We start from the raw sequence: 21716 nt of genomic DNA, 5'->3' as shown, positions 1-21716 counted from the left end.
AGCTCTTTCTCCTTATAGTTCCATAAGACCATAAAACAGAGGAGCAGAATTGGCCATTTCAGCCCATTGAATCTGCTCTGACATTTCATCTTGACTGATCCTAGATCCCATTTAATCCCATACACCTGCCCCCTCACCATATCCCTTGATGCCCTGACCAATTAGGAAACTTATCAAATTCTGCTTTGAATATACCCACAGACTTGGCTTCCACCGCAGTCTGTTTCAGAGCATTCCACAGATTCACCACTCTTTGGCTAAAAAGATTCCTCCTTAATTCTGTTCTAAAAGGTCGCCCCTCGATTTTGAGGCTGTGCCCTCTAGCTCTGGATACCCCAGCAGAGTGAGCATCCTCTCCACATCCAGTCCTTTCAGCATTCAGTAGGTTTCAGTGAGATCCCCACACATTCTTCTAAATTCTGGAGAGTACAGGCCCAAAGTTGCCAAACTCATGTCATATGTTAACCCCTCCATTCCCAGAATCATCCTTGTGAACTCCTCTGGACTGTCCAATGACAACACATCCTTTCTGAGATATGGGGCCCAAAACTGTGGACAATACTCTAGGCCTGACTGGTGTCTTTTAAAGCTTCAGCTTTATCTCCTTGTTTTTGTATTCTATTCCCTTTGAAATAAATGCCAACATTGCCATTGCCTCTGTCTCACAGACTTAACCTGTGAATTAACCTTCTGGGAGTCTTGCACAACTACTCCTAAGTTTGTTTGCACCTCTGATGTTTGAATTTTCTCCCCATTTAGATAATAGTCTGCACTATTGTTCCTTTTACTAAAGTACATTATCATACATTTCCTAACACTGTGTTCCATCTGTCACTTTTTCGTCCATTCTTCCTATTTGTCTAATTCCTGCTGCGATCATATTGCTTCCTCAACACTACCTACCCTTCCACCTTGCTTCGTATTATTCGCAAATTTTGTCACAAAGCCATCAATTCCACTATCTAAATCACTGACAAACAGTGTGAAAAATAGCGGTCCCACTACTGACCCCTGAGGAACACCACAAGTCACTGGCAGCCAACCAGAAAAGGCCCCTTTTATTCCCACTCACTGCCTCCTGCCTGTCAGCCATTCCTCTATCCATGCCACCATAGGATTTTATCTTGTCAAGCAGCCTCATGTGTGGCACCTTATCAAATGTCTTCTGAAAATCCAAGCAAATGACATCCACTATCTCTCCTTTGTCCACTCTGCTGTTACTTCCTCAGGGAACTCTACCAGATTTGTCAGGCAAGATTTTCCTTTACAGAAACCATGCTGACTTTGAATTCTTTTTTCATTAGTCTCCTCATCCTTAATAATGGATGGCAACACTTTCCCAACCACAGAGGTTAGGCTAACTGGCCTATAATTTCCTCTCTCTTGTCTTCCTCCTTAAAGAGTGGAGTGATATTTGCAATCTTCCAGTCCTCCGGGACCATGCCAGAATCAAGTCATTCTTGAAAGATTATAACCAATGGATCTGTCATCTCTTCAGCAACCTCTCTCTGGACTCTGGGATGCTGTCCATCTGGTCCAGGTGACATGAGTTTGCCTAGAACTTTTTCCTTTGTAATAAATATCACTCACTCCTGCTCCCTGGCACTCACAGACCACAGACTTTACTGTGGAAGACCTCTACAGCTAGTGTCTTCCACAGTAAAGACTGATGCAAAGTACCTATTAAGTTCATTCGCCATTTCTGTGTCTCACATTACTACCTCAAGAGCATCATTTTCCAGTTGTCCAATTCACACCTCCCTTTTACTCTTTATATAACTGAAAAAACTTATAGTATCCTGTGTCATATTATCGGCTACTCTGCTCTCATATTTCATCTTTTTCCTTCTTCTTACTTTTTTTAGTTGCCTTTTGTTGGGTTTTAAAAACTTTCCAATCATCCAACTTCCCACTCACTTTTTTTTTTCCTTGGCTTTTATGCAGACCTTAACTTCCTTTGTCAGCCACAGTGGCCTAGCCCTGCCATTTGAGAACTTCTTCCTCTATGAGACATAGAGACTATCCTGCGCCTTGTGAACTATTCCCAGAAGCTTCAGCCATCTGTGCTCTGCCATCATCCCCACTGGTCTCCCCCTCCAATCTGCATGGGCAAGCTTCTGTAGCATTCTAACTGTAGAACAGAGAACACAGAACTGTACAGCACAATGAGGCTCTTCGGCCCACAATATTTTGTTAGCCCTTTAACCTACTTGAAGATCAATCTATCTCTTCCTTCCCACATAGCCCTCCATTTTTCCATCATTCACGTGCTTATCTAAGAATCTCTATATGTCCCTAATGTATCTGCTTCTCCCCCACCCCTGGTAAATGTCCCTAATGTATCTGCCTCTTCCCCACCCCTGGTAAATGTCCCTAATGTATCTGCCTCTCCCCCACCCCTGGTAAATGTGGTAAATGCCCCTAATGTATCTGCCTCTCCTTCCCCCCCCCCCCCCATTAAATGTGGTAAATGCTCCTAATGTATCAGCCTTTTCCCCACCCCTGGAAAATGTGGTAAATGCCCCTAATGTATCTGCCTCTCCTTCTCCCCCCCCCCCCCCCGGTAAATGTGGTAAATGCTCCTAATGTATTGGCCTTTTCCCCACCCCTGGTAAATGTGGTAAATGCCCCTAATGTATCTGCCTCTCCTTCCCCCCCCCCCCCCGGTAAATGTGGTAAATGCTCCTAATGTATCTGCCTCTTCCCCACCCCTGGTAAATGCCCCTAATGTATCTGCCTCTCCTCCCCCACCCAGTAAATGTGGTAAATGCTCCTAATGTATCTGCCTCTTCCCCACCCACAGCTGCACCACTGACTTGTACAGCTGTAGTCTGATGAATTATGTCAGCAGGTCCTGTGTCTTTCAGACTCTGTGAATCATTAATCTGTCCCCACACCTACTGTTGTTCCCAGTTCTATGTTTTTAGTATTGGACTAAAATCTATTTTTAAAAAGTGGAAGCTTTGGAGAGATTTACCAGGATATTGCCTGGATTGGAGAGCATGCCTTATGAGGATAGGTTGAGCAAGTGAGGGTTTTTCTCTTTGGAGCGAAGGAGGACGAGAGAAGAGTACAGATGATAGAGGCACAGACAGAGTGGATGATATGACAATAGGATAAGAGGCATTGATAGAGTGGAGAGCCCAGTGAGGAAATGGCTAATTCCAGGGGCATAATCTTAAGGTGATTGGAGAAATTATAGGGGGACATCAGAGGTACAGAGAGTGGTGGTTGCATGGAACATGAAGAGGTGGTGGTAGAGGCAGATACATTAGGAACATTTAAGAGACTCTTACAGACACATTGATCATAGGAAGATGGAGTGCTTTGTGGGAGGGAGAGGTTGGATTGATCTTGGAGCAAACACGAGGAAATCTGCAGATGCTGGAAATTCAAACAACACACACAAAATGCTGGTGTAACACAGCAGGCCAGGCAGCATCTATAAGGAGAAGCGCTGTCGACGTTTCAGGCCGAGACCCTTCGTCAGGACTAACTGAAAGGAAAGTTAGTAAGAGATTTGAAAGTAGTGGGGGGAGGGGGATGAAGCTAAGAGCTGGAAAGGTGATTGGCAAAAGTGATACAGAGCTGGAGAAGGGAAAGGATCATGGGACGGGAGGCCTCGGGAGAAAGAAACGGCGGGGGGAAGCACCAGAGGGAGATGGAGAAGAGGCAAACAACATATTTAGTAGCTTCATACCACCCCCCTCCGGTCTTCTCCTATCATTTTGCATTTCCCCCTCCCCCACTACTTTTAAATCTCTTACTATCTTTCCTTTCAGTCCTGACGAAGGGTCTCGGCCCGAAACATTGACAGTGCTTCTCCTTATAGATGCTGCCTGGCCTGCTGTGTTCCACCAGCATCTTGTGTGTGTAGATTGATCTTGGAGTTGGTTTAAAGGTTGGCACAGTACCATGGCTAGAAAGGCCTGTATTGTGTTGTAGTGTTCTATGTAAAGCAAAGGCAACCATCATTTGATTATAAAACAGTTCCCTCACTGAGGTGTGAGATTTCTAACAGTTGTCTTGATGAATTGGCAAGTAGTTTATCCAAACCCAACATGGGTAAAAGGAAATGTTCTCGTTCACACCACGGTATTCTTAATGAGTGGGCTAATTTTGTCTGTTTGAGCAGGGTTTGTGCAGAGGCCCCAGGTACCGCAGTCGATAGCTTGCACAGGCTTCAGGTAATGAGAAGCCACTGCACGTCTGAGTGTAGCGACAGGTTGCCTTGGCAACTGTGGCTTCTTGGGGTTGAAAGCGGGAGTGTGAATACAGAGGCGTCACTCCCCCTCCCTGCTGGTTTCTCCCACCCCCTCTCCCCATTTCGAATGTCTGTAGTTCTTTGTACAAGCCGATCGATGACCAGGAAAGGCGAGTGAGAGGGAGTAGAGTTGGGTCAGTGTCTGTTTAGGGGAGTTTAAACCAGGAGAGCACAGATTTAACAAGATGGAGGAGCATTAAAAGGGATCTGACCCACCCTGCTCATGGACTGTTTGTTCCACTCCCATCAGGGAGAAAGCTACACAGCGATCACACCAAAACCAGCAGACTCAAAACCTCCTCCCATTAACATCCCCCATCCACCCGTTAACATCTCCCCTCCACCCATTAACACCTCCCCACCCCTCCACATATTAACATCTCCTCACCTCCCCACCACCCATTAACACCACCCCTCCACCCGTTAACACCTCCCCACCCCCTCCACCCATTAACATCTCCTCACCTCCCCACCACCCGTTAACACCTCCCCACCACCCGTTAACACCTCCCCACCACCCGTTAACACCACCCCTCCACCCATTAACACCTCCACCCATTAACATCTCCTCACCACCCCTCCACCCATTAACATCTCCTCACCACCCCTCCACCCATTAACACCCCCACCACCCCTCCACCCATTAACATCTCCCCACCCCCACCACCCCTCCACCCATCAACACCTCCCCTCCACACCCCTCCACCCATTAACACCACCCCACCACCCCTCCACCCATCAACACCTCCCCTCCACACCCCTCCACCCATTAACACCTCCCCACCACCCCTCCACCCATTAACTCCTCCCCTCCACACCCCCTCCACCCATTAACTCCTCCCCTCCACACCCCCTCCACCCATTAACACCTCCCCTCCACACCCCCTCCACCCATTAACATCTCCTCACCACCCCTCCACCCATTAACATCTCCCCACCCCCTCCACCCATTAACACCTCCCCTCCACACCCCCTCCACCCATTAACACCTCCCCTCCACACCCCCTCCACCCATTAACACCTCCCCTCCACACCCCCTCCACCCATTAACATCTCCTCACCACCCCTCCACCCATTAACACCTCCCCTCCACACCCCCTCCACCCATTAACACCTCCCCTCCACACCCCCTCCACCCATTAACACCTCCCCACCCCTCCACCCATCAACACCTCCCCTCCACACCCCCCTCCACCCATCAACACCTCCCCTCTACACCCCCTCCACCCATTAACACCTCCCCTCCACCCCCTCCACCCATTAACATCTCCTCACCACCCCTCCACCCATTAACATCTCCTCACCTCCCCTCCACACCCCTCCACCCATTAACACCACCCCTCCACCCATCAACACCTCCCCTCCACACCCCTCCACCCATCAACACCTCCTCACCACCCCTCCACCCATCAACACCTCCTCACCACCCCTCCACCCATCAACACCTCCCCTCCACACCCCTCCACCCATCAACACCTCCCCTCCACACCCCTCCACCCATCAACACCTCCCTCCACACCCCTCCACCCATTAACACCTCCCCTCCACCCCTCCACCCATTAACATCTCCTCACCACCCCTCCACCCATTAACATCTCCCCACCCCCTCCACCCATTAACACCTCCCCACCACCCCTCCACCCATCAACACCTCCCCTCCACACCCCTCCACCCATCAACACCTCCCCTCCACACCCCTCCACCCATCAACACCTCCCCTATACACCCCTCCACCCATTAACACCTCCCCTCCACACCCCCTCCACCCATTAACATCTCCTCACCTCCCCTCCACCCATTAACACCCCCCCACCACCCCTCCACCCATTAACACCTCCCCTCCACACCCCCTCCACCCATTAACACATCCCCTCCACCCCTCCACCCATTAACACTCCCCACCACACCCCCTCCACCCATTAACATCTCCTCACCTCCCCTCCACCCATTAACATCTCCTCACCACCCCTCCACCCATCAATACCTCCCCTCCACACCCCTCCACCCATCAACACCTCCCCTCCACACCCCTCCACCCATTAACACCTCCCCACCTCCCCTCCACCCATTAACACCTCCCCACCTCCCCTCCACCCATTAACATCTCCTCACCACCCCTCCACCCATTAACACCTCCCCTCCACACCCCTCCACCTATTAACATCTCCTCACCACCCCTCCACCCATTAACACCTCCCCTCCACACCCCTCCACCCATTAACATCTCCCCACCACCCCTCCACCCATTAACACCCCCCCACCACCCCTCCACCCATTAACATCTCCCCTCCACACCCCCTCCACCCATTAACATCTCCCCACCCCCCTCCACCCATTAACACCTCTCCACCACACCCCCTCCACCCATTAACACCTCTCCACCACACCCCCTCCACCCATTAACATCTCCCCACCCCCTCCACCCATTAACACCTCCCAACACCTCCCCTCCACACCCCCTCCACCCATTAACATCTCCTCCACAACCCCCTCCACCCCATTAACATCTCCCCACCCCCTCCACCCATTAACACCTCTCCACCACACCCCCTCCACCCATTAACATCTCCCCACCCCCTCCACCCATTAACACCTCCCCTCCACACCCCCTCCACCCATTAACATCTCCTCCCCATCCCCTCCACCCATTAACACCTCCCCACCACCCCTGCACCCATTAACACCACCCCACCCCCCTCCACCCATTAACACCTCCCCACCACCCCTGCACCCATTAACACCACCCCACCCCCCCTCCACCCATTAACACCACCCCACCACACCCCCTCCACCCATTAACACCTCCCTTCCACATCCATTAACACCTCCCTTCCACACCCATTAACACCTCCCCTCCACACCCGTTAACACCACCCCTCCACCCATTAACACCTCCCCTCCCCCAGCCCGCCACCATGCTGTATCATTTCTTGTCAGAGTCTCCTCATGTACAGACACTCCTGTGCTTAACGTCACTCTGTACAGGACTGTGCAAAAGTCTCAGGCACATATATATAGCTTGGGTGCCCAAGACTTTAGCACAGTACTGTGTTTGTCAACGTGGAGCGGAGAGTGAGTGTGTAAATCTGGGAGCAAAGGATGCTGGGAATGGCACGCCGTGGGAGGGGTGTGAGACAGGTGGTAATGAAGGAGTGCTGGGGTGGGGGGTGGCGTGAGTGAAGACACACCCAACCCTGAGACCCCGGGCAAGGTCGCTGGATTCCAGGCATTTGGTTTATTGATCATTACAGGATGTCTCTTTGGTGCTTCCAGCTCCCTTCCCCTTTTCCCCACCATGATTCCCCTCTCCCTGCCCCTTCCCACTCTCAGTCCTCAACAGAGATCCATACCTAGGACAAATAACGAGGCAGTGTTCATGGATCAGATGGTGGGTGAATTACAGGGATATTGCTACGTGGAGAACATGGTCTGACTGCAGCCTCAACCCTGCATAGCGCAGGCTTGGGGCCAAGGGTCAAACTCTCCGAGGATCTATCCTGAGACCAACACGATGTAATTATAAAGAAGGCACGTCAGCAGCTATGTTTCATTTGGAGTTGGAGGAGATTTGGGTTCTGTACAGATGCGTCATAGAGAATGGTCTGACTGGTTGCATTAGTGTCTGGTATGCATCCCCCAGTACACGGGATTGGGAAAGGCTGCAGACCCCATCATGGGCACTTCCCTCCCCACCAATGAGGACGTCTTCAAAAGGCAATGCCTTAAGGCAGCATCCACCATGAGGGAATTTCACTGTCCGTTACCTGTTCTCTTCTCGTTGCTGCCATCAGAGAGGAGGTGCAGGAGCCTGAAGATCCACACTCAACATTTTAGGAGACACAAAGTACGCTGCAGATGCTGTGGTCAAATCAACACGAACAAACAAGCTGGAGGAACTCAGCAGGTCGGGCAGCATCCGTGGAAACAAGCAGTCAACGTTTCGGGCCGAGACCCCTCGTCAGGACCGAAGAAGAAGGGGGCAGGGGCCCCATAAAGAAGGTGGGGGGAGGTGGGAGCCCGACTTGCTAAGGAACAGCTTCTTCCCTTCTGCTGTCAGTATCTGAATGGTTCGTGAACACGGCCCCACTGCTTTGCCCTCGTTTTGCACTGCTTTAATATATTCTTCTTGTAACTTACAGTAACTTTTATGTATTGCACTGTACTGCAGCTGAAAAACAGCTAATTTCATGACGTACAGTCTGTTGGTGATAATTAATCTGATTCGGAGTGGCCTGGCCCTGCTGCTGTTCTTGTGGTCCTGTGTGTGGTTTCCTCGAGGTCCAGTAGGCAGAGGCACCATGAAATGACTCGATGGAAGTTCACAGTCAGTCAGCTCCATCATAGGCACTGGCCTCGCTCACATCCTGGACATCTTCAAGGAACGATACCTCAGAAGGGCAGCATCCATCATTAAGGACCCTCATCTCTCAGGACATGCCCTCTTCTCATTGCTACCATCAGGGAGTAGGTACAGGAGCCTGAAAGCACACACTCAATGATTCAGATTTCTGAATAGACGTTGAACCCATGAACACCACCTCACTATTTTTTCTTTTTGCACTACTTATTTAATTTAACGTTTTAAAAATGTATAGTTACTGTGATTTACAGTTATGTATTGCAATGTACTGCTGCTGCATAACAACAAATTTCACGACATATTCCAGGGATATTTCCAATCTGAATTTGATTCTGATCTTGTCGAACGTTGGAGAGTCGAGGGATAGAAATGGTGCTATGAAAAGGCAGGCTGGGGTTGAGCATTAATGAATCGAGTCTTTTCTTTGTCTTCAGTTGGTACGAGTCTAGCCTGGCCACAGCCCTCTGTCCCCCGAGGGAGGTCGCTGTCCCTCAATCCCAGCTTTCGCCTGAAGGTGGAGAAGTTGGAGATGGTAAGTTATTGACTACAAAACAGTCTTCAAGACACTTCCTATAGAAAGCTTGGTCAAGAATTTACTCATTCATAAAGAACTTTCACACAAAAATTCTGGTCACCGTACTACAGGAAGGATGCAGTTAAGGTAGAGTGGGCATAGAAAAATCTATACGATGTTGGGTTACACACACAAAATGCTGGAGGAGCTTAGCAGGTCAGGCAACATCTATGGAGAGGAATAAATAGTCAACGTTTCAGGTCAAGACCCTTCATCGAGTCCTGATGTTTACAAGATGTTACCTGGATTGGAGTGGAATTTGGAATTCATTTCAAAGTTCAAAGTAAATTTATTATCAAAGTACATATATGTCACCATACACAACCCTGAGATTCATTTTCTTGCAGGCATACGCAATAAATCCAATAACAAAAATAGAATCAATGAAAGACCACACTCAACAGGGCGGACAAACAACTTGTAAAAGACAACAAACTACAAATGCAAAAAGAAAGAAAAATCACTAATAAATAAATAAATAAGCAATAAATATCGAGAACACGAGATGGAGAGTCCTTGAAAGTGAGTCTGTAGGTTGTGGGAACAGTTCAGTGAGAGATTGAATGAAGTTATCCCCTCTGATTCAGGAGTCTAATGGTTAAGGGATAATAACTGGTCCTGAGCCTGATGGTGAGAGTCCTGAGGCTCCTGTACCTTCCCCCTGATGGCAGCAGTGAGGAGAGAGCCTGACCTGGGTGGTGAGGGTGGACGCTGCTTTCCTGCGACAACGCTCCATGTAGATGGGCTGATTGGTGGGGAGGCCTTTACCCATTATTCTTGTTAGTGACGTTGTTCCACAGTTTGTGCCATCCAGACACAAACGTACATCGAGGCAGTAAAAGAAGGCAGAATGCAAAATACTGAGCAGCGGTAACCGAGAGATAGCGGGTAAACAAATAATGAGCAAGGTGGATCAGGAGTTGGAGTGTTCACCTTTAGTTATCAGGAGAGATAGGATAGGCTGGAGACACAGCACAGTAACACGCCCTCCCAGTACAACGAGCCCACGCTGCCCAATTACACCCCTGTGAGCAATTAACCTACTTATGATGGGAGGAAACTGGAGCACTTGGACGAAACCCACCGCGGACACAGAGACTCTACAGGCTGCAGCGAGAAGTGAAGACACCGTAACCATTACACTACTGTGCCTTTGTTTTCCCTAGAGCAGGGGTTCCCAACCTTTTACAGCACGGACCCCTACTACTAACCGGGGTGTCCGTGGACTCCAGGCTGGGAAACCCTGCTCTAGAGTGAAGGAGGTGGAGGGGTGAAGTGAGAGAGGTGTATAAATGGTAGGCAATCTCTGTAGGAGGAGGACACCAGGTTAAGGTGGGGGGGGGGAGGAGAAGTAAAGGGGATCTGTAGGGAGGTTTACTCCACACAAAGCTGTTGGTATCTGGAATGAGCTGTCAGGGGTAGAGGTGGTGGAGACGGGACATGTACCTGAACGAGCAGGGCACGGGGATGGGGAATTAATGCAGTATAGGTAGCCAAGAGGGTCAGCATGGATACAGTGGGCCAAAAAGTCTGTTTACATGTACATTATCTGTGACCGTACAGCTTAAACTGCGCAGAAAGGTCTATGTCCTGGTTATCGAGTTGTTGAGTCTCTCTTGCTGTCACCAGGTATACACTGGACTGGGAATGGCCTGTTTCTGTGATGATTCCCAGTGTGAACTTTAATGTGCATAAATCTTTTTTCTGCAAGTGAATTGTCCTCTTGAGTTCAAGCTTTTTACAGCTGCTTTCAGTTAGTGAGTTAGACTGAGGAAGGAAAGCAGGTGGTTAACCCTTGCTGACCTTGTCCACTGAGTCTACACCTTGCTCTCTGTACGTGGAGAACAGCAAGGCAGAGGCTCTTGTTCATGTGGGAACGTGCTGTGAGAAGTTCTGAGATATGCCCCCCCCCCCTTACCCCAGCTGAGCTTCATGGGGGAGGGGCTGGAGACACAAGACACTGTAGATGCTGGAACTGAGAGCAAAGAAACAAATCGCTGGAGGAACTTGGCAGAGGCGTGTCAGAGACCCCGAGGTGTGTGAGTCAGTGGGTCTGGAGTGTGTCCGTGTGTGTGTGTCCGTGTGTGTGTGTCCGTGTGTGTGTGTCCGTGTGTGTGTGTCCGTGTGTGTGTGAGTGTGTGTGTCCGTGTGTGAGTGAGTGTGTCTGTGTGTGTGTCCGTGTGTGAGTGAGTGTGTCCGTGTGTGAGTGAGTGTGTCCGTGTCCGTGTGTGTGTGTGTGTGTGAGTGAGTGTGTCCGTGTGTGTATGTGTGTGTGTGTGAGTGAGTCCGTGTGTGTATGTGTGTGTGTGTGAGTGAGTGTGTCCGTGTGTGTATGTGTGAGTGAGTGAGTCCGTGTCCGTGTGTATGTGTGAGTGAGTGAGTCCGTGTCCGTGTGTATGTGTGTGTGTGTGAGTGTGTCCGTGTGTGTATGTGTGTGTGTGTGAGTGAGTCCGTGTGTGTATGTGTGTGTGTGTGAGTGAGTGTGTCCGTGTGTGTATGTGTGAGTGAGTGAGTCCGTGTCCGTGTGTATGTGTGAGTGAGTGAGTCCGTGTCCGTGTGTGTGTGTGTGAGTGAGTGTGTCAGTGAGTGAGTATGTCCGTCTGTGTGTGTGTGTGTCCGTGAGTGAGTGTGTCCGTGTGTGTGTGTGTGTGTCCGTGAGTGAGTGTGTCCGTGTGTGTGTGTGTGTTTGTCCGTGAGTGAGTGTGTCCGTGTGTGAGTGAGGGAGTGTGTCCGTGTGTGTGTGTGAGTGAGTGTGTCCGTGTCTGTATGTGAGTGAGTGAGTGTGTCCGTGTCCGTGTGTGTGTGTGAGTGAGTGTGTCCGTGTGTGTGTCCGTGAGTGAGTGTGTCCGTGTCCGTGAGTGAGTGTGTCCGTGTCCGTGTGTGAGTGAGTGTGTCCGTGAGTGAGTGTGTCCATGTGCGTGTGAGTGTGTCAGTGTGTGTGTGTGTCAGTGAGTGTGTCCGTGTGTGTATGTGTGAGTGAGTGTGTCCGTGTCCGTGTGTATGTGTGTGTGTGTGAGTGAGTCCGTGTGTGTATGTGTGTGTGTGTGAGTGAGTGTGTCCGTGTGTGTATGTGTGAGTGAGTGAGTCCGTGTCCGTGTGTATGTGTGTGTGTGTGAGTGTGTCCGTGTGTGTATGTGTGTGTGTGTGAGTGAGTCCGTGTGTGTATGTGTGTGTGTGTGAGTGAGTGTGTCCGTGTGTGTATGTGTGTGTGTGTGAGTGTGTGTGTCCGTGTGTGAGTGAGTGTGTCTGTGTGTGTGTCCGTGTGTGAGTGAGTGTGTCCGTGTGTGAGTGAGTGTGTCCGTGTCCGTGTGTGTGTGTGAGTGAGTGTGTCCGTGTGTGTATGTGTGTGTGTGTGAGTGAGTGTGTCCGTGTGTGTGTCCGTGTGTGTGTGTCAGTGAGTGTGTCCGTGTGTGTGTGTGTGTGAGAGTGTGTCCGTGTGTATGTGTGAGTGAGTGTGTCCGTGTGTGTGTGTGTGTGAGTGTGTCCGTGTGTGTATGTGTAAGTGTGTCTGTGTGTGTGTGTGTGAGTGTGTCCATGTCCGTGTGTGTGTGAGTGTGTCCGTGTGTGAGTGAGTGTGCCCGTGTGTGTGTGTGTGTGAGTGAGTGTCTCCGTGTCCGTGTGTGTGTGTGAGTGAGTGTGTGTGTGTGTGTGAGTGAGTGTGTCCGTGTGTGAGTGAGTGAGTGTGTCCATGTGTGTGTGAGTGTCCATGTGTGTGTGTGTCCGTGTGTGTATGTGTGAGTGAGTGTGTCCATGTCCGTGAAAGAGTGTGTCCGTGTGTGTATGTGTGAGTGAGTGTGCCGTGTCCGTGAGTGAGTGTGTCCGTGTGAGTGAGTGAGTGTGTCCGTGAGTGAGTGAGTGTGTCCATGTGTGAGTGAGTATGTCCGTGTCTGTGAGTGAGTGTGTCCGTGTCTGTGAGTGAGTGTGTCCGTGTGTGTGAGTTTGTCCGTGTCTGTGAGTGTGTCCATGTCTGTCCGTGTGTGTGTGAGTGAGTGAGTGTGTCCGTGTGTCCGTGAGTGAGTGAGTGTGTCCGTGTGTGTGTGTGTGAGTGAGTGAGTGTGTCCGTGTCCGTGTGTGTGTGTGAGTGAGTGAGTGAGTGAGTGAGTGAGTGAGTGAGTGAGTGTGTGAGTGAGTGTGTCCGTGCGTGTGTCCGTGTGTGAGTGAGTGTGTCCGTGCGTGTGTGTATGAGTGAGTCCATGTGTGTGTGTAGATGGGAGGGAGGAAAGGGTCTTGTTTTGCTGTTGTGTTCAGTGCTGTTCTGCTGAGCACTGAGGACATGCTGTGTTGGTGCCAGAATGTGTGCCAACACCTACCACCATATCTTCAGGTTGTGTTGGTTGTTGATGCAAACGACACATTTCGCTTTATGTTTCGATGTGCACGTGATAAATCTGAATCTGACATTAAGTGGACATATAGATACCTGAGATTTGGGCTAGGGCTGACCTGGGGGGGTCATAGAAATTAACTGGAAGCCTTAAGGGACAAGATGGTGTGATCTTTCATTGTAGAGTGAGTCCCAGTGAGAATGTGCTGGAGAAGCTGGGGGACAGTGCATATCACAGAAGGGGAGTCGTGAGAGAGGGTCTGTCCCAGGAGAACAATGCACTTGCAAAAATAAACCGAGTTAAACTCAGCACAGTACAGACCTTTTCACCCACAAAGTTGTGCTGAATTTTAAGCTGGATCAAGGGTTCCCTAGCTGGGGTCCACAGACCCCTTGCTTAATGGTATTAGTCCACAGCATAAGAAAGGTTAGGAACCGCTAATCTAGATCAGTCGAACTCTTCCCTCCCACCTAGCCCTCCATTTTTCTTTCATCCATGTAAGAGTTTCTTAAATGACCCAAATGTATCTGCCTCTAAAGACCACCACCCCCGGCAGGCGTTCCACACATCTAGCATTTCTGTGCAGAACAAAAACTTTCTCTGACATCCCCCTTCCCTCTATACTTTCCTCCAAACAACTTAAACTTCTGTCCCCCGTGACAGCCATTTCCATCCTGGGAAGTGGTCTCTTGTTGACCATTCTATCTATGCCTCTTATCATCTTGTACTTATTTAATCTTTTTGGACACCTCTTGTCTCTTTTACACCTCTGTCAGATCACCACTCATCCTCCTTTGCTGCAAAGAAAAGACCTAACTCGCTCAACCTATCCTCATAAGACAAGCTCTCTACTCCAGGTGGTACCCTGGTAAATCTCCTCTGCACCCTCGTCCTTCCTGAAGTGAAATGACCAGAACTGAACACAGTTCCCAGTGTGGTCTAACCAGGATTTTATACAGCTACAGCTTTTCCTTGTGGTATTAGCCTGCATTTGCTAACATCTCTCCAAGAGAGAAGAAGGGAAGTTGACAGCTGAATCATTATCGCCCATGCACGTTACCATGGGAAATCTGCAGCTTTATAAATACAAGGTGGAAAAATTGTAGTATAGAGCAGCAGAGAGATTCAGTCCTTAGCAACGTATTATGTCTTGATATATAAAACTGTAGGGCACCAGACTCTGCCTGAGTTTACAACAACGTTATCAGACAGCATGGGCACCTGAATTTAGCTAATGAGTAGTAATTGCTCCCAGTCTGCATGGCCATGTAATTATCATAATATCTAAGGAGGGTAAAACTTCCTGGTGCTGGGCGGGTTCCTCATTCACGATCCACACCATCAAGGAATGCTGTCAGTGAGACGGGGACAGTGTCACTTGATATTGGTGCTGTCTCTGGTCAGCTGTGTAGCAATAAATCCTGGAATAGCCCACACCATTCCTCGCTGTCACCTGTCCAGACAGCTCCAACGTTCCCTCTTCTCATAGAGCACTACAGCACAGAAACAGGTCCTATGGTCAGCCTGTTATTCTGCATTGACCCATGCCTGAACCACAGCCCTCCTATCCATATTCCTATCTAAATTTCTCTTAAATGTTGAAATCGAGCCCACACTCCGACACTTCCACTGGCAGCTGGTTCCACACTCTCACCACTATCTGAGTGAAGTTTCCCCTCATGTTCACCTTTCACCCTTAACCCATGACCTCCAGTTCTAGTCTCACCCAACTTCATTGGAGTTCTCTTTAAATTTCTCTTCCAATCAAAGAAAAACTTGGCTTTATTTGTCACCTGTGCATCAAAAAGTGCAGTGGAAAGCATTGTTTTATGGCAACGACCGACACAGTCCAGGGATGTGCGGGGGACAGTCTGCAAAGGTCACTACACTGTTGGTGCCAACATATCATGCTCACAACTTATTAACCCTAACCATTACGTCTTTGGGATGTGGAAGGAAGCCAGAGTACCCGGAAAAAACCCAGGAGGCGACGGAGAGAATGTACAAACTCTTCAGACAGTGGTGGGAATTGAACCCCGAATGCTGGCACTGTAAAGTGTTACACTAACTGCTACGCTACTTTGCTGCCCGTGCAATACAGGCATTGACAGTGGTGGGTAAAGAAATTCGGCGAGTCGGGCAGCATCTCTGGGGGAAAAATGGGTAGTTCATGTTTCAGAACGATACCTTCCTCTAGACTGGAAAGAAGTGGGGGACAGCCCGTATAAAGATGTTGGGGAGAGAAGGAGTGGAGCAGGTGATTGGTCGATACAGGTGAGAGGGAGATGGTGGGAGCTAATAGGAGAGGCAACAGGGCTGCAGATGGTGGGATCTGAGAGGAGAGGAAAGAGGAGCATGGAACCTAATAAGGGAGGTGGGAGGGCAGATGGGAACAGTGTGAGGGAGGGGGTCCAGCAGGAGGGGTGTGTGGGTGATGGGCAGGTGGAGGAGGGAAATGATCTTAGTGATCAAAGCATGTGGGAGGGTCAGTGGGTCGATTAGAAGGCGAGAGGAAGGGGTCAGAGAGGGAGAAAGGTCTTTACTCAGAGGGTGAAGCGCGTGTGGAACGAGCTGCCAGCGGAAGTGGTGGGGACATGGGATGTGCGGGGAATTGGAGGGGCTTGCTGGTATCCTGAGCTTTGTTAAACTGGCATTCTTCTGAGTTTGGGATGTGACATGTCCCCCCTTCCTCCCCAGGCACTGGGGTACCTCGGGATTGATCCCACCCAGCAGCAGCAACAGACCCTCCGGCGTCAGCTCCAGGTGGACTCCAAAGGAACGGTGGCCTATGGAGGTGAGTGCTGGTCCTCACTATGTGTGTCCCTAACCCCATTTAAATTGGTCTCCTTGTACAAGAGGGTCTCTTGACCTCCCAGTCTACCCCATCGTTGTCTTGCACCTTATTATCTACTTACTCTGCACTTCCTCTGTAACTCAGAACGCTTTGTCCTGTCTTCTGTTACTGTTTTCCCCTGTACTACCTCAGTGTACTGACATAGTGAATCTATGGTTATCTACGTATAGTGGAATCTAGGATATAAATCTATGGTTGGAATGCAAAACAAAGTTTTTTCACCGTATCTTGGTACCCATAACAATAATAAGTAAATTTACCCCAAACCTCAAGTGTCACTGGGCTTCTGCCGTTCAGAAACTCCCTACAGATTGGATCGCTGTTTAATTCCTCCTCAGCATTATTTGGTATTAATGGCTTGTTCAAAGTACCTCCTATAGAAAAGGAAAAATGAAGAACATCTGTTCAAATCCTCGGCTTCGGTCTCAGGGTTTGCCAATGTTCACTTTTTATTTGAACTCTTGTTCTCTGTTTATTCATGAAACGCAAAATGTTAGCATGCATGTGCAACAGTTAACAATGAAGATAAATGATGTACAAACAAGAGAATCTGCAGACGCTGGAAACCCGAGGAGCAGACACAAAGTGCTGGAGGAACTCAGCGGGCCAGGCAGCATCTGTGGAAGAGAGTACTGTCGATGTTTTGGGCCGAGACCCTTCGGCAGGACCGGAGAGAAAAAGCTGAGGAGTAGAGTTAAAAGTTGGGGGGAGGAGAGAGGGAAATACAAGGTGATAGGTGAAACCTGAAGGGGGAGGGATGAAGTAAAGAGCTGGGGAGTTGATTGGTGAAAGAGACAGAAGGCCATGGAAGGAAGAAAAGGGGGAAGAAGCTCCGGGGGAGGTGAGAGGGGATAAGATGAGAGGGAAAATTATTGTTAAGGTAAGTTGATGTATTAGATTTTAGAGCCTGCTGGTTGGAGGTTAAAAACAGAGTATTATGCAAGGTGTTAGAGGCTGCACCTGGAGTACTAAACATAATAGGTTCCATTATACATTCTGTGGCCACTTTAGTAGGAACCTACCTAATAAAACGGCTACTAAGTGTATGTTCGTGGTCTTCTGCTGCTGTAGCCCAGGCACTTTGGCGTTCAGAGATGCTCTTCTACACGCCACTATTGATTATCTGAGTTACTGTCAGCTTGAACCAGGCAGTCATCCTCCTCTAGCCTCTCTCGTTAACAAGGCCTTTTCACCTACAGAACCTCTGCTCTCTGGATGTTTTTTTTTGGGGGGGGTGGGGTTGCACGATTCTCTGTAAACTCTGGAGACTGTTGTGTGATGAAATCCCAGGAGATCAGCAGTTCTTGAGATACTCAAACCACCCCATCTGGCACCAACAGTCAAGTCACTTGGATCACGTTTCTTCCCCATTCTGATGTTTGACCTGAACAACAACTGAACCTCTTGACCGTGTCTGCATGCTTTTATGCATTGAGTTGCTGGGATATGATTGGCTGATTAGATATTGCATTAGCAAGCAGGTGTACAAGTGTGCCTACTAAAGTGGCTACTGAGAATAAAGTTGCTTTAATTTTCACAATAAAAAATGGTGCAAAAAAAAGAATAATGTGTTCATAGACCGTTCAGAAATCTGATGGCGGAGGAGAAGAAGCTCCTCCTGAAATGCATTGTATTGAGTTCTCGTTGCCTCTCTATTGGAAGGACGGGGAAGCTTTAGAGAGGATGCAGAGATTTACCAGGATGCTGCCTGGATTGGAGAGCATGTCTTGTCAGGGTAGGTTGAGTGACCTTGGGGTTTTCTCTCTGGACTGAAGGAGGATGAGATGTGACTTGATAGAGCTGTACAGAATGATGGACAATAGGTGCAGAAGTAGACCATTCGGCCCTTTGAGCCTGCACCGCCATTCTGAGATCATGGCTGATCATCTACTATCAATACCCGGTTCCTGCCTTGTCTCCATATCCCTTGATTCCCCTATCCATAAGATACCTATCTAGCTCCTTCTTGAAAGCATCCAGAGAATTGGCCTCCACTGCCTTCCGAGGCAGTGCATTCCAGACCTCATGATAAGAGGCATAGATCGAGTGGACAGCCAGAGATTTTTCCCCAGGGTGGAAATAGCTTATATGAGGGGGCATCATTTAGAGGCAGTTTGGAGGAAAGTGCAAGGGGGAAGACAATTTTTTTCACGCAGAGGTGGGTGATTTGTAGATTAATTGGTACACCTCATGAATAATTTTATTTGGCAGTGTGACCTGGCCCTGTTGGACGAGTGTTCCCTTGTTAAGGAGCCATTTCCTTTCTCCACAGACTTTGTACAGGCAGCCAGAGACTTGTTCCGATTGCAGCTGGATGACACGGCTTCGGAGTCGGTGGAGTGGTCTGTCGCCAGCGTCTCTGAGACAGCCCGTGCCACACAGGTGAGGTTTCTCTTAGCAGCACAGTCCAGCCTGTTTGCACTCTTGCCTCCAGTGCCGAGCAGCCTGGGAGAATACCAAACCAGTCATCTGTGCCTATGTCCACGCTTGGAATTCTGTTGTGCAGCCACACAGTATCAGGGAAAACCCTCCTTTTTCCGTGTGGATATAAATGCCAACAGAGTTCTAGAACACAGAACCAGACCCTTCAGCCCATCTAGCCCATGCAAACCCGTTATTCTGCCTAGTCCCATTGACCCGCACCTGGACCGTAACCTTCCCATCCATGTACCTATCCAAACTTCTCTTAAATGTTGCAGTCGAACCTACTTCTGAAGGCAGCCCATCCCACACTTGTAGCACCCTCTGAGTGAAGTAGTTCCCCCTCAGGTTTCCCTTTAAATGGTCGATGGGAGTAGGCAGCTTAAATTATTTCAGTGTGGGCTAGGCGGGCCGAAGGGCATTTTCTGTACTGTACTTCTCTGACTCTCTTTCACCTTTCACCTTTAACCTATGACCTCCAATTCTAGTCATAATTTTGTATGCTCTATCAAATCTCCCTTCATTGTCCTATGCTCCAGGGAATAAAGGCCTAACCTATTCAACCTTTCCCTATAATTCGGTTCCTCAAGTCCCAAACATCCTTGTAAATTTTCCCTGTACTTTTTCAGTAGTCTTATTGATATCTTCCCTATAGATAAAATGACCAGAACTGCATGTAATACTTCAGATTAGGCCTCAGCAATGTCTTGTACAGTGTTAACATAATGTTCCAACTCCCATATTTAATGCAATGCTCAAACCCTTATCAAGCTCTGCTTATCTCATCTCTGTGTGTAATCCCTTGAATGCCTGGGTAAGGCTCAAGCCTGCAAGTCTGTCCCCAGTTTCTGTTCTATATATCAAAGTACATATATGTGACCATAAGCGACACTGAGATTCATTTTCTTGAAGACATACTCATTAATCCATAAACTAACCAAAACAGAATCAATGAGAGACTGCACCAACATGGGCTTTCAACCAGTGTGCAAAAGTCAACAAACTGTGCAAGTACAAGAAGAAAGAAATAATAATAATAATAAATAAATAAGCGATAAATATTGATAACATGAGAGGAGTCCCTGAAAGTGAGTCCATAGGTTGTGGGAACATTTCAATGATGGTCAAGTGAAGTTCTCCCCTCTGGTTCAAGAGCCTGATGGTTGAGGGGTAATATTGAACCTGGTGGGGTGGGTCCTGAGGCTCCTGCACCTTCATCCTGATGGCAGCAGGAAGAAAAGAGCGTGTCCTGGGTGGTGGGGTGCCTGATGATGGATGCTGCTTTCCTGCAACAGTGTTTCATGTGTATGGGCTCAGTGTGGGGTAAGTTCTACTTGTGATGGACTGGGCCGTATCCATTTTTTTTTGTAGGATTTTCCGTTCAAGGACATTGGTGTTTCCATACCAGGCTGTGATGCAGCTAGTCAATATACTCTCCTCTACACATCTATAGAAGTTTGTCAAAGTTTTAGATGTCATGCCGAACCTTTGCAAACTCCTAAGGAAGTAGAGACACTGCCGTGCTTTCTTTGTAATTGTACTTACGTACTGGGCCCAGGACAGCTCCTCTGTAAACCGTTGGGCTGATCTCAATGTCCACCTAGTTTCACCAAGTGGTATCCACATCTCTACACTCCCAGGCCAGCGTCTACCCAACCAGTTTCACCGAGTGGTGTCCAGATCTCTACACTCCCAGGACAGTGTCGGTCTGGCCAGTGTCGGTCTACCCAGTTTCACCCAGTGGTGTCCACATCTGTATACTCCCAGGCCAGTGTCAGTCTACCCAGTTTCACCCAGTGGTGTCCAGATCTCTACACTCCCAGGCTAGTGTCGGTCTACCCAGTTTCACTGAGTGGTGTCCACGTCTTTACACTCCCAAGCCAGTGTCGGTCTACCCAGTTTCACCCAGTGGTGTCCAGATCTCTACACTCCCAGGCCAGTGTCGGTCTACCCAGTTTCACTGAGTGGTGTCCACGTCTTTACACTCCCAGGCCAGTGTTGGTCTACCCAGTTTCACTGAGTGGTGTCCACATCTCTACACTCCCAGGCTAGTGTCGGTCTACCCAGTTTCACTGAGTGGTGTCCACGTCTTTACACTCCCAGGCCAGTGTCGGTCTACCCAGTTTCACTGAGTGGTGTCCACGTCTTTACACTCCCAGGCCAGTGTCGGTCTACCCAGTTTCACCCAGTGGTGTCCACATCTCTACACTCCCAGGCCAGTGTCAGTCTACCCAGTTTCACCCAGTGGTGTCCACATCTCTACACTCCCAGGCTAGTGTCGGTCTACCCAGTTTCACTGAGTGGTGTCCACGTCTTTACACTCCCAGGCCAGTGTCAGTCTACCCAGTTTCACTGAGTGGTGTGCACGTCTTTACACTCCCAGGCCAGTGTCGGTCTACCCAGTTTCACCCAGTGGTGTCCACATCTCTACACTCCCAGGCCAGTGTCGGTCTACCCAGTTTCACCCAGTGGTGTCCACATCTCTACACTCCCAGGCCAGTGTCAGTCTACCCAGTTTCACCCAGTGGTGTCCACATCTCTACACTCCCAGGCCAGTGTCGGTCTACCCAGTTTCACTGAGTGGTGTCCAGATCTCTACACTCCCAGGCCAGTGTCGGTCTACCCAGTTTCACTGAGTGGTGTCCAGATCTCGACACTCCCAGGCCAGTGTCGGTCTACCCAGTTTCACTGAGTGGTGTCCAGATCTCTACACTCCCAGGCTAGTGTCTACCCACCCAGGTTCACCCCCTTTTGTTAGTTTGGAATGACAGCATGTGATGACCAAGTGATGTGTAAAGCACTTACCCACCCACCTGTCTTCACAGTTCACCTTCTAGCTATCCTGCTTTGCCTCCCCACACCTTTTTATTCTGTCTTCTCCAGTCCTTCAAGAAAGTTTTCAGCCCGAAACGTCGACT

General features: G+C 49.3%; 1 protein-coding gene across 6 annotated transcripts in view; it reads left to right on the top strand.

The window, feature by feature from the left end:
- Nucleotides 1–21716, top strand: part of stxbp4 (syntaxin binding protein 4) — a 150260-nt gene that overhangs the window by 60713 nt on the left and 67831 nt on the right. For all 6 annotated transcript variants that reach the window (XM_073026474.1, XM_073026475.1, XM_073026473.1 and 3 more), the window contains 3 exons: nucleotides 9059–9156; nucleotides 16221–16317; nucleotides 18650–18759. In XM_073026474.1, the coding sequence (XP_072882575.1) occupies nucleotides 9059–9156; nucleotides 16221–16317; nucleotides 18650–18759 (305 nt within the window). The remainder of the gene's footprint in view (nucleotides 1–9058; nucleotides 9157–16220; nucleotides 16318–18649; nucleotides 18760–21716) is intronic.

Source organism: Hemitrygon akajei, chromosome 22 (assembly GCF_048418815.1).
Source record: "Hemitrygon akajei chromosome 22, sHemAka1.3, whole genome shotgun sequence".
Taxonomy (NCBI): domain Eukaryota; kingdom Metazoa; phylum Chordata; class Chondrichthyes; order Myliobatiformes; family Dasyatidae; genus Hemitrygon; species Hemitrygon akajei.
This window is presented reverse-complemented; position numbering and strand designations above follow the sequence as displayed.